The sequence below is a fragment of the Setaria viridis genome, chromosome 3, assembly GCF_005286985.2.
Source record: "Setaria viridis chromosome 3, Setaria_viridis_v4.0, whole genome shotgun sequence".
Lineage (NCBI taxonomy): Eukaryota > Viridiplantae > Streptophyta > Magnoliopsida > Poales > Poaceae > Setaria > Setaria viridis.
Genome location: NC_048265.2, coordinates 47,540,009 through 47,557,078, shown reverse-complemented (window position 1 = coordinate 47,557,078; position 17,070 = coordinate 47,540,009). Strand labels below are relative to the sequence as shown.

At 47.3% G+C, this 17,070-nt stretch overlaps 2 protein-coding genes across 2 annotated transcripts; both read right to left on the bottom strand.

Moving 5' to 3' along the window:
* Window positions 1–753: 753 nt before the first annotated feature.
* Window positions 754–4,780, bottom strand: LOC117848100 (uncharacterized). The gene is made up of 11 exons (XM_034729416.2): window positions 4,708–4,780; window positions 4,246–4,392; window positions 4,030–4,161; window positions 3,806–3,945; window positions 3,516–3,605; window positions 3,216–3,344; window positions 2,495–2,647; window positions 2,247–2,348; window positions 1,121–1,291; window positions 956–1,035; window positions 754–799 (listed from the first exon to the last, which is right to left on the bottom strand). The coding sequence occupies exons 1-11, from the start codon at window positions 4,778–4,780 to the stop codon at window positions 754–756; spliced, it is 1,263 nt and encodes a 420-aa protein (XP_034585307.1).
* Window positions 4,781–8,332: 3,552 nt separating this feature from the next.
* LOC117849368 (uncharacterized) lies at window positions 8,333–16,591 on the bottom strand. Its single transcript, XM_072292467.1, has 12 exons — window positions 16,525–16,591; window positions 16,358–16,445; window positions 16,074–16,135; window positions 11,081–11,220; window positions 10,777–10,866; window positions 10,590–10,614; window positions 10,225–10,256; window positions 9,388–9,540; window positions 9,110–9,205; window positions 8,758–8,928; window positions 8,602–8,681; window positions 8,333–8,426 (listed from the first exon to the last, which is right to left on the bottom strand). Exons 1-12 carry the CDS (start codon window positions 16,589–16,591, stop codon window positions 8,333–8,335), a joined length of 1,098 nt encoding a protein of 365 aa, XP_072148568.1.
* Between the last annotated feature and the right edge of the window lie 479 nt (window positions 16,592–17,070).

Sequence of the window (17,070 nt, the reverse complement as noted above, 5' to 3'; positions counted from 1 at the left end):
GAGCCCTGACGCATTCGAGTCGTCCATGGGCCGGTTTGCCTTCGTTCTGCCTGAGGGGGCCCTCATACATCTAAGAGCTCTTCATCACCGCTTCCTTCTTCCCTACACTCAGAGTTTGCCACAAATCAAACAAGCCATCATCGTTAGTGACGAAAGGACTTCTCCCTCCGAAAGGAATTCGGAAGCTCCTTCACGAAAGGATGGTCCACGTTGAGCACGCAGACCGATTCAGTATGTATGCATCACAAATTCACAATGATCGATTCCATAAATTCGATTCAGTATGTATACACCACAAATTCACAATGATCGATTCCATAAATTCGCACGGTGGCAAAATGACCTGGTGGACACAAACCCTCCAAAAGACAACGCACGAACCCAGCAAAAAGCTTCGCTTCCCTCTGAAAGACGACTAGCGAATGGAACGGCGAGACAAGCAAAACAGTTCGTAGCAGAGGCCATTGGATGGCGTGAATTCAGTGCCATCACAGCTTGGATCCTTTCCAGGGAGGCATCTAGATTATATACAATGGTAGTCCAATCCAGTGCATTTGCATGGTTCCCGCCTAAGGCCTAACCTTACGGCCACAAAACATCGTACAGTTTATCACAGAAGGGACAGTATTCTAGCCACATACTGCTGCATTTAGTCTCGCAGTACGTCGTGGCCACATATTATATGAAGCCCTGCCAATAGAGTGTTGTGGAGAATTGTTTGTGCCAACATGACTGTATAGAAGGTCAAGTGTTTCACTGTTCTGACCGAGCAGTGCTCCTCATAGCCTCCATGGCCTCCCTACAAGTTTCAGGAACCAGAGGCCTAAGGATACCATCCATGGATCATAAAGATGTATGGAACCAGTGAGATTTTGATGTCCATGTCCCCATGGGCAATGGGCACAATTATGTCAATAACTGCATGTGCCAAGTGTTAGGGTACAAGAGCATTTACCTTAACGCTTTCTTGATCTCATCACTCGTAGGGTCAAGTTTCTGTGCTTGCATAAACGCAATGACTGCTCCTTTGTAGTTCTGTGCACATAGAAACACCATGGAGTTGAGCGTATGACAGTAAGTTGCAAAACTGACCGCAGCTGCTAATAACTGCCTAATGTACCATCAGAAAGCTGAGTGCCACGCCCTCACGGTACCATGCTTTCGACCAACCAGGACACATCATCTTGCATTTTCGAGCATCTGCCAGAGCTCGCTCCCCTTCGCTCATCCGCAACCAGCACAGGCTCAGGTTGGCAAACAAGGTAGCATCAAGCGGGTCTTTGTCCAATGCCTGCATTAAGAATCAGAGAGAATTCGGTTTCTTTGGATTTTCTAGGTTTGATATAACTGGTTGTGTGGAGCATAACACTGGCCCCTTACATTAGTTTAAGTGAAAAAAATCACTTTTTTTACTTAAAAGAGTGAGTATAATGTGGTGGACTGGTGGTGGTTGATTGGTTCTACACGGGGATTTCTGTGAACTGAATTATGTATGCATGAGAGTTTATGCAGTATATCCTCTGTGGACAGCAGTACTCATTTGGTTTTTACTTTCTACATGTTTTACTGATCAAGTAGAAAATTGTAAATTTGTGAGCTTTGGCTCTTGGTTTTTATACCTCGATTTTATCATATTGAAGGTCCGTTGCACACATGGCTAGTAAGTTTATCCATACTTTAAAACCATTCATTTCAGTAACAGTTCAAATCTGGTATGAAACTGTCATGAGGTCAGTTTTAGCAACATGGCATAGAGTTATTGCAGCTTAATCTTTCAAAAATTCAGAAGCATTTCATTTTTTTCACACTTTTTAAATGTCATTTATTATTTTTATTAATAGTAAAATGAATTCAGCATTTTACAAAAAAATATTAATCTGGAGTAAATCCATGCCACATTAGCCAAAACTGCCACTGGACCTTATTTGAACTGGTGTTGAAGTATGAAGATAGAAATAACCACTTTTACAGCACATTAAGTAAACCCAACCAAATCAAAAGTACAAGTACCAAAAGTGAATGCAGTGTAAGAGAAGATAGCATATGATTTAGGCACACAGACGTAATCCAGGATAACTTATTCATCAATTGTAAGAATGCAGTGTAATTGCTCCACCATCCGATGTAAAGGACTGTAGGTATGTCAACGTAATCTGCTGGCCTCCATCATTCAGAAAACAACTTCAAGACTGCTCATTCTACACTATTATATTACCCCCCAAACAAGTATAGGTTCAAGCACTTACCAGACCATAGTAGTGAACTGCCGCAAAGTACTCCCCCTTTGCAAAAGCTTCCTTTCCATGTGACTTGGCATCAGCTATCCGTTCTCTCACCAGAGCTGCATCCTAAACACAATAGCATGTGCAGTTACACAAAAGAACATTGCATTAAACATGCATTCAAGGGGTTTCCTAATAAATGTTACAGTTAACAAAATTGAACTGCTGTTCTTTTCTGAGAGTGCAGTGCCCATAAGAAACCACTTACATACCTGAGCCTCCAAATGTAGATATTTCATAGCTCTAAGTATCCCATCAACACTCCAGTCTGGTATAGATGGAATTGGTTTTGTCCAAGGAAATAGAATTTCAACAAGCTCACGATTCCCATGACCTCCAGCCCACATGATTGGGATTTTACCATCCTGCATTGTAAAGAAAAACATAGCAGTAATACAATCCGCTGTGCAGTGACGGATCTAGATATAAAAGATTAGAGGAAGGGCAGCAAAGTTAACTCATGTGTTTGAAGGAAACTGTAATGGTTCCAAATATTATTAAATAAAAAGGATAATTTGAAGGAAAGCTAGGAAAATTACCTCTAGTTAGTGATCATCAATCGAAAGAAATCATAGGTGTGTCTAGACTAATACATCAACAGTGGAATTGACTCTGAGATGCAGAACCTGATCTAAATGAATTATAAAAAATTTCATAATTGCAGAATGCAGACAGAAAATTTATCACTAGAGCTGAATCACTGGATGTTTGACCAAATCACTGCAGTCTGAAGCAAATTCAAACAATAAACTTGAATATGGACCTGCAGTACCGAACTAGTTTGACATATGAACAATCTAAATTCCATAAAATGCACTCAACAAAACCCTAGTTTTATATTAGAACCTCGTCTGATATGAAAGAAGCCATGAGATTCTAACCCTCAAAAGTATGAACTAAATAAACAGCAGAGGCAAGGAGAGCAATAATTACCTCATTGGCAATGTTAGGGTCAGCTCCAGACTCTAACAAGAACTTGACAATTTCAGTTAAGCCATCATCAACTGCCTCCATTAAAATGATTGGTCCCCAGGGACATGTAAAATTCACATCAGCACCAGCCTATAAAATTGGCAATACAAAGTTTTAGGTAGCTCTAGAGAGAGCAGCCAAGTGGAATCATGATGACATTCAATGGAAATAGCAAGGCTATTTAGTTAGCTCGGATTCTACTCTAAACAAATTTCTTTGAACAAAAAGGACAAATCGAATTAGGTTAAGAAATAACTTGACCTCAACCAGTAGCTTTGTGCATTTTAAGGATTGCCCACAGCATGCCGCCATGAAGAGTGGTGAAAAGACATGATTGACAACTCTGTTGGGCTGCAACGAGAAATGGATCACAGTTTTGATAGCTAGTCAGATCATAGAATTAATGTAGAAAAAAATGAGACCACCAATTATTCTGCTGCACCTCCTAAACACAAACAATTTCACAATCAAGCGAAACAAATTTTGCCAAAGATGCAATTCCAATTCATAAGCACCTGCGTAACATGGAACCGATGAAACTAACAACTTACATCAGCACCATGCTCCAGCAGGATCTTCACAGCCAGATCCTGGTCCTTGGAGGCAGCCAAGTGCAGTGGTGTCCCAACATAATTGATTGGGTCCACATCAACACCCTTGGACAGCAGCAGTCTCACAACCTCGCAATGTCCTAGATGCACAACGACACACAACAAGGTACCTCAGGACATACAAGTGATGTTTTCTAAGCCCTCCCTAAAATTGAGGAACGCACCTTCCTCAACCGCATCGTGCAGTGGCACGGAGCGCCTGCAGTCCGGCACCGCTGGGTCACCGCCGTGGTCGAGAAGGTACCTCAGGACACTCTCATTCCCCATGGCAGCAGCAGAGTGGACTGGCAACCGGCCTACAAGGAAAGAATCTCACTGATAGCGCTCTGGCACTTCCTACATGGGAAGAATCTCATTCTCTCTCAGGTAGTCGGACGCACCATGTGGGGTGGTGGAGTTGACATCGAACCCCGATTCCTCCACCAGGAACCTGCAGACCTCCAGATGTCCCTTCGCCGCGGCGAAGTGGAGCGCGTTCCGCCCCTTGGCGTCCTTGGCTTCCTGCAGATTCACCTTGCTCGCCATCTCTACCAAGAGAAATTGAAATCGCAACATTCAAGATCATGTTTTTTAACTCGGAAAACAACAGTAAAAATCGAAAAGCACGATCGATAATCGGTGGGATTAAATGCAGGACAAAACCTAGTGGGCCGATTAGTCTCGAAGCGGGCATATATCTATCTAAACTACTGAACAAATCCAAGGAAAATAATGCCGAATCAAAGCTTGGCGCCGCTGTCCAAACCAAATGGGAGACGCAACGGTTCATCCAGAGAGAGAGAGAGAGAGAGAGAGAGAGAGAGAGAGAGAGAGAGAGAGAGAGAGATGTGGGGGGCGGTTACTCTTAAGGAGGCGGACGTTGCCGTCGATGGCGGCCTGGAGCGCGACGCCGGAGTCCGAGGTCCTGGAGGCCATCGCGACGGCGGCGGCGAGCGGGGGTTAGGGTTCTGGGCTTTCGGGGAATGGATCGAAGCGGATTAAGAAGAGGAAAGCGGGCGGCGGCGTTTAATGGCGGGAAACGCGAGGGGGCGGAGGCGCGTACGGGGAGTACGGGACGCCGGGCCTCCGGCTTGATGGGCCCGGGAGTTCCATGGGCCTCATTACAATGCTCCCACTTCACTGGCATTTTGTACTCAAACGTTCAACGAGCAAATTTGAAGCAAACATGAGTCGAATTTCAAGGGCATAGAAACGGCGTCCAGATTCTATAGCTACGAACCTTCATATCATATGCACAACAGAATGACCCCACACATTACAACAATATATGTGGATCACCAGGACCAAGCAAAGATAAAGTGCCAAAATAACTACCCATATTCAAAAAAAGCTCTTGACCACACATAAGTGCAAATTCGTAATTGTGGTCACTGCTATCCTGCAGACCGAGAGTGGTAACCAATTAAGAAAACACGGATTAGCACCGTACCGCTAATACATTGTAACATTGCAAGGAATAGTAAGTCCAGTTTCCTAACAGGACTAGTTCTATCAATCCAGTGAAAGCTCGCATCCAGCCTAAGCAGGTACTAGCCACGGGACATTTCACAAAAAGGTCAAAGTTCAGTATGTCAAGCATAGATTGAAACTAGTCTCTGCAGGCAAGTCGTGGTTCTGGATACGTGCAGTATCAGCCACATGTAGTGTTATAGACCATGGACACATCCACCCCCTCCCTCGTCCCCGCGGAGGCGACTCCCGTGTCGAAAACCAGCCTACAACCCAAACCCAAATCCAAATCCCGTCTAGATCCACCACCATCAAAGCCAACCTAGCTCCATCCACTGCAGATCCGGAGGCACCGGCGGACGATTTACAAGCTCATCCAGCTATCATCACAAGCGATGCAGGGACGGAGGAGATCGAGCTGGCTTCGGGTATGGCCACAATGGCCACGGCGGAGCTCCTTCCAGCAGCGTGTCAGCACTCGTCAGCACGGCATCACTCGCAGAGGATGGCTCTCGCTCGCGCTCCCCCCTCCAAGGTCCCCACGACCAACCCTCACCGGCTTCCACTCTGGCGCCGGTGACCACCGGACCACAACCCGATAGCCCACGCCCGTCCCCCTTCACCCTCTCTCCCGATCCCATGCCTTTCTACCCAGGTGGCGTGTCGGGGGGAGGCAAACAGGTAAGGTGGCTCAACGACTCGGACTCCGACATTGCATCCATTTACGCTTCGCCTCTGTGCCCGTCCTACCGCGACATCTTGCTGCGGGCTCCTCCTTCGCCGGAGCCTGCTGCGTCCAAAGCTCTTATTTTGCCCCCGGCGGCCACTGCGCCCTGGCTTGCATCTATGCCGGCACATGACCGCCTCGGACTGAGGAAAGGAGACCGCCATGGCCGCCGTCCTGAGAGACGCCGCGGCCAGGCGACCCTGATCACAGTCTCCCCATTTGCTGGCAGGAGCACGTCACCGGGCGCGGCCGGCTTCACTCGGTGGTTGTCCCACCCGCTGCTACCCCGGCTCCGACGGAAGACGGTTGGACCATGGCCGAGGGGCAGCGCACCAGGTCCAGGCGCTACCGCCGGCAGCAGTTGGCATAGCGGCGGCAAACGGCGGAGACGCGTCCTCCTTCGCCGGTCAAGCGCATTCCGCAGGAGCTCTTCGGCCGCTGTCTCAACTGCTTGTCCTACAAGCATCTCATTGCCCAGTGCCATCTGCCGACTAGGTGCTTCCGTTGCTGCGGGTTCTAGCACCTTGCCAGGGATTGCAAGTGGCCGCGGAGTCCAGTGAGCTCCGTCCCGTCCGGCGAAGGTGGAGGACACCGTCTAGTTCGCCCTTGCCATGTATCTCCTCCGACTCCGCGTGGACATGAGGCCCACGGACGAACGCCATCCCCAGCGGCATCTTCCGATGGACACTCCATCCGTGGCCGCTCGTCGACGCGCGGGGAAGAACGCTTCCGTTAGGGGGCCGACAGCCATTCCAGCCGCCCGCGGGGACGCGGGCTGCCACAGACATGCCTGAACCGTGACCTACCACGGCTGCCCTTATGGGAGGGGCTGTCAGGTTCGCAGGAGAACGCCGGTCGGGATTTGCACGCGCACTCCCTCTTGTGCGTCGACGAACAGCAGCTGCTAGTAAGAAGCCACCACGTCGACCGCTCAGTGGACCCAATGCGAATAGAGTCCACGCTCCCACCACTTTCAAACCAGGCTCCCGTTCTGTCGGGCGGCACCGCATCGCCATTAACCGGCATCCGCACTTACCGCCACCGGCCAAGAACCCAGAGAGAACGGGACTACAACACCACAGAGCGTGTGGTTCCAACGGTCATTGAGTCCATTCAGGATGCTTCTGAACACTGGACACCGATAGGCAGGCATAGTTCGGTAGAGGTCGTAGGCAACACTGTGCGACCTCGAGTACTGCAAGACACGCGCGCAGATGACCAGCAGCCACTGGCATTGGCGTCGTTGCCCTCCCCACTAGACACTGCCAGCACTGCTGCGGCCAAAGCCAAGACAGCTGCTTTCCTTAGCAGCGTGCACCTTTCCCTCTAGGTGCCGCTCACTTCCTTGCCACGAGCGAACAGTACAGTGACAGGACCACCTCCAACGCCCAGGCGCAGCGGCAGGATCACTAGCCAACCGCTCAACGCTATCCAGCCATCGAAGAAAGGGGAAATTCTTGCGATGAAGAAGCTAGGGATCATATCCCGCGATGATGAAGCTGAGCAGGTGATGGCGAAGGAATTTGACAAGTTTCTCGTGTCAACGATGCAGCCCCGTCACTTCGCGGCGCTCCACGACATCTTCCCAGCCACGAACGCGCTCTCTGACGCGGAGCTCATGCTGATAACCAACCAGGCAACCGCCGCAACCACGATCTGCTGATGTGGGACGTGTTCCTCTACTGTCGCCAAGCTTCATGGATTCGTGCAATCACAACATTCTTATTTGGAACGTGCGAGGGTTGAATGCGAGAAGTCGTAGGGATACTTTGCATGCGGTGGTCAGCGACGCAAGTGCGTCCACTGTTTGTGTCCAAGAGACCAAGCTCCATGTAATTTCGTCGTTCCTGGAACTCAGCCTCATCGACTGGTGGTTGCTCAAGCGGAGTGGGCTCGATATTCTGAAGAAGAAAGGACTGGACTTGGCGCTTATGCTCATCTCCTGGAATATTTGGAGGAACGGAACGATCGGACGTTCAACAGGGCACCGGTTAAGCACCATGGACAGTTGTTTCGCGAGATCGCCGAGCAAGCTCACTTATGGTGTTGTGCTGGTGCTAAGCACCTGTCCCTCCTAGGCTGGCCAGCGTCGGTAGGACTGCTAGGCATTTAGTTTCCTGTTTATCTCTAGGTACAAACTCTAGATAAGATAATCCGTGCGTATGCCCAGTTAACCCGCGTTGTAATTAACATTCCATCATTTCTTCTTCTTAATATAAAGATTTCTTCTTAATACAAAGATACGCAGCTCTCCTGCGTATTCTAGAAAAAAATAGTGTTATAGACGACTATCAATCTGAGGTATCAGATTTGTGAACAGATGCAGCAGCAGCAGCTGGTGGGTTCGTGGAGTAACCGGCGTTCCTTGTAGACTCCACAGCCTCCCTGCAGGTTTCAGGAACCAAAGGCCTAAGAATACCGTTCACATATCTTAATTCTTAATTCAAGCAGTTTGGGAAGAGCTAGGATATGTGGATTTTCATCTTTTCCCCATGGATAAAGACTCAGTCTGTTATGACAGTAGCTGAAAAATAGCAATAGAAGGAAACAAGAGTAGTGCCTTAATGCTTTCTGGATCTCGTCACTGGCAGGGTCAAGCTTGGAAGCTTCCAAGAATGCATCGACAGCTCCTTTGTAGTCCTGAGATGTAGAATGTCACGAGAGTGAGGATATAGGAGCAAACACTAGATAGGCTAAATTCAATGCATGCCGATACCTTCAGCAAGCTGAGAGCTGCGCCCTCACGGTACCATGCCTTCGCCCAACGTGGGCGCAACGTTTTGCAATGCTGGGCATCTGACAGGGCCTTCTCCCCTTCTCTCAGACGCAACCAGCATAGGCTCCGGTTGGAGAATAGGGTGGCATCAAGTGGGCCTTTCTCTATTGCCTGCAATAACAACCAGAGAGAACTTGGCATCTCAGAATTTGTTTGAGCAGCGGCTACAGTGAAAAATGGATTGAAGACTTCTTGTGCCCTGAGTGTGATATTTCACAACTAGTTACCTATCGTGCAACATTTTGTATTAGATCCCAACAAGTGTACCCCATATTTTGGTTCAAGCATTTACCAGCAGATAAAAGTAGGCTGCATCAAGGTAATCCCCCTTTGCAAATGCTTCCTTTCCTTGTGATTTGAAATAATCTATCTGTTTTATCACCGAGACCTATCCACAGTAGCATGTTCAGTTACATAAGGACATGGCATTCAAGAAGTTCTAATAACATAGACAAATGTAACACTTAGAAAATTAGTGCTCCTGAATTACTTCAATCGTGGCATTCTCTCCCTCGATTAAATTTGCAAGCTTGGCTGGGAAATTGTCCCTATAAGAAACAACTTACATACCTCAGAATTGAGAAGAAGGTATTTCGTAGTTCTAATAATCCCATCCACACTCCAATCTGGCACAAAAGGAATTGGTTTCGTCTTTGGAAATAGAATTTCGACAAGCTCACGATGCTCATGAGCTGCTGCTAACATGATTGGGAAAATTTCATTCTGCAATGTAAAGACAAAAAAACATGGAAGACTCAACCATGAAAGGAGAAGGAGATCAACGAGAATTTTAAGAAAATAGCATATACTGTTACATACATATAGCAAATGTTTCAGGCAAGAAAGCAAAATTAGTCTTAAAATCCAGTTAGTGATAAAGTGCTGCAACCATGGTGATCCTGGTCTAATGTTTTATGGAATTTCAGTGCTGTGCTTTGGACCTATGGCACCACAATTCTAAGATGCAATTTTTTATCTATACAGATTATAAAAATATTCACAATTTTAGGAGCTAGAGAAGCAAACCAGAGAGTATATGACCAGATGGGCGCAAACTGAAACAAACCGATAAAATTGCACTTGAATACAGACCTACTGTACAAAACTTGCTGACATATGAACAATCAATGAATATATGCTCTGGAAGCTTTAAAAAAATGGGCGTGACATCCATTCATAAATAGAATATAAAAAGGTTACGAAATGGCGACACACTTGATCCCAGCCTAAGTAATGAGTGTAAGGAACATGAGGCAAAAGTATGACTAATTGTTGAAAAATTAAATGGACAGCATAAAAGGTCTCGAGAGGGGACTAAACTAGCACAGAGGACCATAAGATTGTAAACGACAAAACATCAATCAAAGTAACTAAAGCAGAGACAAACACAATCATAAATGTGATTACCCTGTCATGAATGTTAGGGTCAGCTCCAACCTCTAGCAATTACTCCCTCCGTACTCACAAAGGAAGTCGTTTTGGACAGCGACACGGTCTCCAAAGTATTACTTTGACTCTTTATTTTTATAAAAATATTTATCAAAAAGTGATATATGTATAGTTTTATAAAAGTATTTTTCAAGACAAATCTATTTATATGGTTTTCACATTTCCAAACTCAACAACTTAAAAGTTATTCATGATTTATATTCCCAATGTTTGACCCAAACCTTGTCCAAAACGACTTCCTTTGTGAGTACGGAGGGAGTACTTGACAATGTCAGCCAGACCTTTATAAACAGCCGTCATTAAAACAGGTTGCCCATGCAGACTCTTAAAGTTCACGTCAGCACCAGCCTATAAAGTGGGAAATACAAATCGGGTAGCATTAGAGAGAATTCCACAAGTAATGACAAAAAAAATGTTAAAGGAAGTAACAAGATTGTTTAGTTAGCCTAGATTCTACTACAAGAAACTTTCTTGATAGATTAAGGCTGAAAAAGAAAGTCAATAAGTAACCATCTCAACCAGCATCTTCATACACTTCAAGGAGCACCCAATGCATGCCAACATGAGTGAAGAAAGAACATGATCGACAACTCTGTTGAGCTGCAAAGGGAAATGTCAGACTTCTGATTAACTATTTGAGGTCATTAATAAAACGATTCAGAAAATGCACCCCATAATGTGTATTCAGCTAAAACTCCTACAGCGAACAACTTCATCAAGTGAAGTCAAAACAAACTTCTAGCCAGTGCCTTTATCTAGTGTGTGAAGTGCCAAACTGCTGATACAACAGGGTAACAACAATACTGAAACTTACATCAGCACCATGCTCCAGCAGGATCTTCAGAGCCTGGTCTTGGTCCTTTCCTACAGCCACGTGCAGCGGCGTCCCACAATGATTGAGAGGATCCACTGGAACACCCTTGGACAGCAGCAGTCTTACAACCTCATCGTGCCCTGTGTGAAACAAATGATTTGCCGTGAACTCAACCCTGCAGGGTTGGTATGTATTTGTATTACATTATCTGGGAATTACATAAAAGAATCAAATGATTACAATCAAGGTGATCACCAATCAATCACCGGTCAATCAGCTATTGACAGGATCTGACTGACATCAAATATGCTACTGATATGCTACACCTATATACTTAACATCCCCCCTCAATGTCAATCAGTTTGCACTAGGTTGAGATTGGATAGTGACTTCTGTAGCATTTGCTTGGTGGCAGGCTTGGTGAAGATGTCTGCTGATGAGATGATCTTCACCTCCAACGTGCCTAGGGCCACCTTTTCTCGAACAAAATGGAAGTCCACCTCTATGTGTTTAGTGCGAGCATGAAACACAGGATTAGTAGTTAAGTAAGTGGCTCCCAAGTTGTCGCACCACAAAATCGGGGCTCTCTGTTGGGGTACCTGCAACTCTTTTAGTAGAGACTGCACCCAAACTGCTTCTGCTGTACCATTTGCTAGATACTTATACTCAGCTTCAGTTGAGGATCTAGACACAGTAGGTTGTTTACGTGCACTCCATGAAATGAGGTTTGGGCCAAAGAACACGGCAAAGCCATCTGTCGAGCGGCGATCATCAACACAACCTGCCCAGTCCGCATCAGTGAAAACATTGAGGAGAGTGGAAACGGATTTCCTAATCCTTAGACCAATGCCCACTGTACCTTTCATATATCGAAGAATTCTCTTGACAGCTTCCCAGTGAACATCAATAGGCTTGGATAGGAACTGGCAGGCCTTGTTCACCGCGAAAGAAATATCAGGTCATGTCAAGGTGAGGTACTGGAGGGCGCCGACTATACTGCGATATGTGAAAGCATCAGCTTCTCCTAGAGCACGGCCTTGCTCACTGGACAACTTCTCTTGTGCATTCATGGGTGTTGAGATAGCCTTGCAATTCTCCATGAGTCCAGCTAAGAATGTCCAAAGCATATTTTTGTTGAGAAAGAGGGAGCCCCTCTGAATTGCGAGCAGCTTCAAGACCCAAAAAATAGTGAAGAGGGCCGAGATCCTTGATAGGAAAGGAAGCTGACAGCTGCTGCAGAAGCTTGCTAGTGGTAGTTCGGGAGGAGCTTGCAATCACAATGTCATCAATGTACACAAGCATATAGATGCTAAGGCCATCATGAGAGAAGATAAACAGAGATGTGTCGGCAGTAGAAGGAACAAAACCAAGTTGCCAGATACGGTCACTAAGACGAGAGTACCAAGCTCGAAGTGACTGTTTGAGATCATATATAGCCTTCTGAAGTTTGCAGACATAGGAAGGACAAGATGGATCCTCAAAACCCGGTGGCTGGTGCATATATGCAGTTTCAGTAAGGTTACCATGAAAAAAGGCATTATTGATGTCAATCTGATGAAGATCCCAGCCTCATGACATTGTGAGGGACAGACAAGCCGCACTGTTGCTGGCTTAACCACCGGGCTAAAAGTCTCTGAATAATCAATGCCATACTATTGAGTGAACCCATGAGCGACAAGGCGAGCTTTGTACTTATCAATGGAACCATCAGGATTTTGCTTAACCTTGAAAACCCACTTGCAACTGATTATGTTCTGATTTGATGGCCGAGGAACCAGAGACCATGTTGCATTTTGTTGTGATGCCTAAAACTCTGAGGTCATAGCAGCCAACCACTAAGGATCAGCGAGAGCAGCCCAATGTGATGCAGGAGCAGCAAAGAAGGCACGACAACTCCGATCATATTTGATTATCCCATCGGTGCGGACAGCCAACTTGACAATGTTATCACGCAGTCGAGTAATCATGTGGTGATTAGGTAGTGCAGTCTCTGGCAAAGAGGGAAGCTCAACAACACCGGTTGGGGATGCAATGGCATCCAGGGAAGGTGCTGATGGTGTCGGTGCAGTTACTGGACATGAAATAGTTAGGGAGGCAGCAGCTGTCATACCAGGTGGTGAAGATGATGTCCCAGGCACCAGCCCTACAATTGGTTGAGCCATTGAGGTACCAGTATCCTCGGTGGACGAGAACGGGGCCTGCCCTGCTGTTGCCTGACAAGGAATAGAGGAAGGCGCACTAGGCGCTGCAGGTGCTGCTGTTGTCACCAATGCAGGATCTGATACAGGGATCAGAACTGATCCTACCACCTCAGAGGAGGGAGCACCGCCATGCTCACAGAACCTGAGAGGTATAGGGCTGCACTGAGCAGGAGGGTCGTAATTCCTCATATTGTCATTATGTAATGCCGGCTCATTGGTAGGAAAAACAAAAGGCATTGGAGTAGAAGGAGGAGATGACTTGGATGTTGTGGCAAAAGGGAAAATGGATTTGGCAAATACAACATCTCGTGATATGTATATACGACCAGTTGAGGGATCTAAACATTTGTACCCCTTGTGCATCAAGCTGTATCCTAAAAACACACATTGCCGAGAGCGGAAGCATAATTTCTTATCATTATATGGATGGAGGTTGGGACAGCAAACACAGCCAAAAGCACGCAAGAATGTGTAGTCAGGAGATTCCTGGAGAAGAATATGTAGTATGGATGAGTGTTGTAGAGATCGTATGAGCATGCGGTTGATAAGGTAGCAAGCTGTGAGAAAAGCTTCATCCCAGAAGCAAACTGGTAGAGATGAATGAGCAAGAAGGGCAATTCCTATTTCTACTAGGTGGCAATGCTTGCATTCGGCAATGCCATTTTGCTAGGAAGTGTGAGGACAAGAAACACGGTGCTGAATGCCTTCACGCTCAAAATACCGTGAAAGTCGACGGTACTCCCCACCCCAATCAGACTGAAAAGCACGTATTTAGTGTTCAGCAAACGCTTGGCATGTTTCTGAAAAAGATAGAAGGTATGTTCAACATCAGACTTTTATTTCAGTAAATAGATCCACGTGTAGCGATTGTAATCATCTAAAAAGCTAACGTAGTATTTGAAACCACCAACAAAGATCACAGCCGGCCCCCAAACATCTGAATGCACAAGTTCAAGAGGCGAAGACATAATATGGGTGGAAGAGCGAAATGGCAATTGATGAACTTTGGCCTGCTGGCAGGCATCACAAATAGAATTCTTACAACAAGGTGCACATGCTAGTTTATTAGATTGAATAACTAAATCGACAATGGTGGAAGATGGGTACCCTAGTCATCGGTGCAACAAATCCGAGGATAGGATGGTGGCAGCAAGACCCTAGCGATGTGGGGTGGGTGATAATGGGGAACAACATGGCACTGTGTAGAGACCATTCCGACATCTACCGTGAAGAAGAACCTTCTTCGTGGCCAGCTCCTTGACACAGAAAAAATCAGGGTGAAACTCGGCATAGGCATGATTATCAAACACAAGTTTATGAACAGACATAAGATGCTTGCTTATATGAGGCACGTGTAGGACAATTTTTAGATGAAGAGGTTTAGATGAGCCAGGAAGCACATAATGACCAATATGTGAAATTGTCAGACCTGAGCCATTAGTGACCTAGACTTGATCCTTCCCAGTGTAGCGCTCGTGCACATGAAGGCGTTCGAGGTCGCTTTTCATGTGATTGGAGGCGCTGGTGTCTGCATACCAATTGGTGTCAATGGTGTAGGAGCTGGTCTGCGCAGCGTTTCCAGTGCGCTCGCGCTGATCATCTGGCTGGTAGGCATGGTTGAAGCGATTGCGATAGCAGAGGGCATCATGCCCATACTTGCCGCAGACCTGGCAAGTAGGTTTGTTGCCGCCGTCGCCGCTGCTGTTGCTGCCAAAGCCTACACGACTGCGCCCTTGGCCACAACCGCGGGCTTAGCCGCCACGACCACTGGTGCGGTGTTCGTCACCCGAACAGGTAGCCGAGTTACCTGACGGGTGGATCTCACCGGCGGAGGAGTTGCGCTCAAGGCAAAGCTCAGCACTGATGAGGTAGGCATAGAAGCTGGTAAGGCTCACCGGCTCATCCCGAGCAATGATGGTGGTGATGAGGGCCTCATACTCGGATCCAAGGCCACCAAGCATGTAGCCGAGGACCTCCTCATCCTAGAGAGGGTTGTTGATCGATGCCATGGTGTCGGCAAGGGACTTCATCTTCTAGAAGTAGGCAGCGACAGTCATGTCCTTTTTCTTAAGATTGGACAGCTGATACCGCACTTGCATGACGCACGCAGATTCTGCGCTGAGAACATGGTGTGCAACGCATCCCAAGCAGCACGAGAGGTTGTGCACTAGGTCAGCTAGCCGAGGATCTCCTCGATCATGGAGGAGAGGAGGGTGCTCAGAATGAGTTGATCCTGAGTGAACCAGCATAGGTAGGCGGGGTTCGGCACCTGGCGCTGATTAGTGCCAGTTCCCTCCCTCGGCGATGAGCTGCGACGACGCTGTAGTCGTGCTGATGACATAGCTAAAGAGCTATTGTGCTTGCAACAATGGTATGGCCTGAGTCTTCCACAGGAAGAAGTTCTCCCCTGTGAGGCCCACTGTGATTGAGTGGCCCATGGACGGCAGGGAGATGGACGGGGAAGTGGTGGTAATAGCACTGGCGGCAGTAGAGGCGGCAGCAGCAGCAGCCAACATGACGATGGCGAAAAAGAAAAGCGGAAGCTGGTCGTGAATGGATCTTGGCTCTGATACCATGTGAAACAAATGATTTGCCATGAACTCAACCCTGTAGGGTTGGTATGTATTTGTATTACATTATCTGGGAATTACATGAAAGAATCAAATGATTACAATCAAGATGATCACCAATCAATCACCGGTCAATCAGCTATTGACAGGATCTGACTAGTGCTCAATCTAATTCCATAAAGTTCATGAGGCAGAGGGAGAATCGAGGAGTAAGGAACCCACCATACTTTGCTGCATTGTGCAGCAGCGTGAATCCCCTAGCATCTGGCAAGGCCAGGTCAACGCTGCGTTCCAGAATGTACCTCAGAATAGGGAGGACATCATGGCCCTTGCCTCAGCGGCAAGGAGAATTGTCTTCTCGCTTGCAAAAGGAGGGGGGCCTTCTCACTGGTAATCTCTGAAGAAGAAGTGATAATCTGATAGCTAAATGCAGCACAAATCGATTCACCCTCCGTGGAGGTGGAGTTGGCATGGAACCCCAATTCATCCACGAGGAACTTGCAAACCTCGAGGTGCCCACCGGCCGCCGCGAAGTGGAGCAGGCCCGCCCCTTGATGCCCTTCACGCCCCACAGTTCCAGGTCGCTCACCAGTCCTAATTGCCAGGAGAAATTGCAGAAATCGATTAGGGAATCCAAGTGAAATCCAAGTGCGGTGCTGTCGGCGGCACTTACCCTTGAGGAGGCGGAGGTTGCTATCAGGGGCGGCCTGGATGGCGACGTTGGTGGGGCTAAGGGCCATGGCTGGCGGCGGCCGTGCCTGGAGGTTCCTTGGTCTCCGGAAGGTTCATTCAAGAAGGCTAGGGCTTTGGAGCGGAGAGTGGGGAATGGGATGGAAGCGGGGTGGGTGGGTGGTGTCTTTTGGCGGGAAAAGGCAAGGGGTGTGTGGGAGACCACGAGACGGCTGCAATGTGGCATGGGGATGGGGGACCCCCACGCATAACCTGGCGGCAACATGCCACGTCTGCAGCGGACCTGACCATTTTTTTGCTTGGAGGTGGAGGAAGTTGGAGGAGACAAAACTGATATTGTAGCTGGATGCTTAACCGAATGTAAAATGGGAACTAGACCTTGCTGTCAATATCAATGGTAACTCCACCGTGCCATCACTGATTATATTTTTTAGTTTGCTAATAAATTCAGATCTTATGACAAACTAATAAAAAAATTCTTATCGAAAAAACATGAAAATCACACTATTTTGTTGGTCAATTTTACAGT

What these genes read in the sequence shown, in the direction of transcription:
- LOC117848100 (XM_034729416.2), bottom strand. Translation starts at nt 4,780, where the DNA reads ATGGCCTCCAGGACCTCGGACTCCGGCGTCGCGCTCCAGGCCGCCATC. An exon ending in GCACGATGCGGTTGAGGAAG is followed by an intron (nt 3,946 to 4,029) that starts GTGCGTTCCTCA and finishes TTGTGCATCTAG; the next exon opens with GACATTGCGAGGTTGTGAGA. An exon ending in ATCTACATTTGGAGGCTCAG is followed by an intron (nt 2,349 to 2,494) that starts GTATGTAAGTGG and finishes TATTGTGTTTAG; the next exon opens with GATGCAGCTCTGGTGAGAGA.
- LOC117849368 (XM_072292467.1), bottom strand. Translation starts at nt 16,591, where the DNA reads ATGGCCCTTAGCCCCACCAACGTCGCCATCCAGGCCGCCCCTGATAGC. An exon ending in CAGCTCTCAGCTTGCTGAAG is followed by an intron (nt 8,682 to 8,757) that starts GTATCGGCATGC and finishes TCTACATCTCAG; the next exon opens with GACTACAAAGGAGCTGTCGA. An exon ending in GAGATCCAGAAAGCATTAAG is followed by an intron (nt 8,427 to 8,601) that starts GCACTACTCTTG and finishes TGAAACCTGCAG; the next exon opens with GGAGGCTGTGGAGTCTACAA.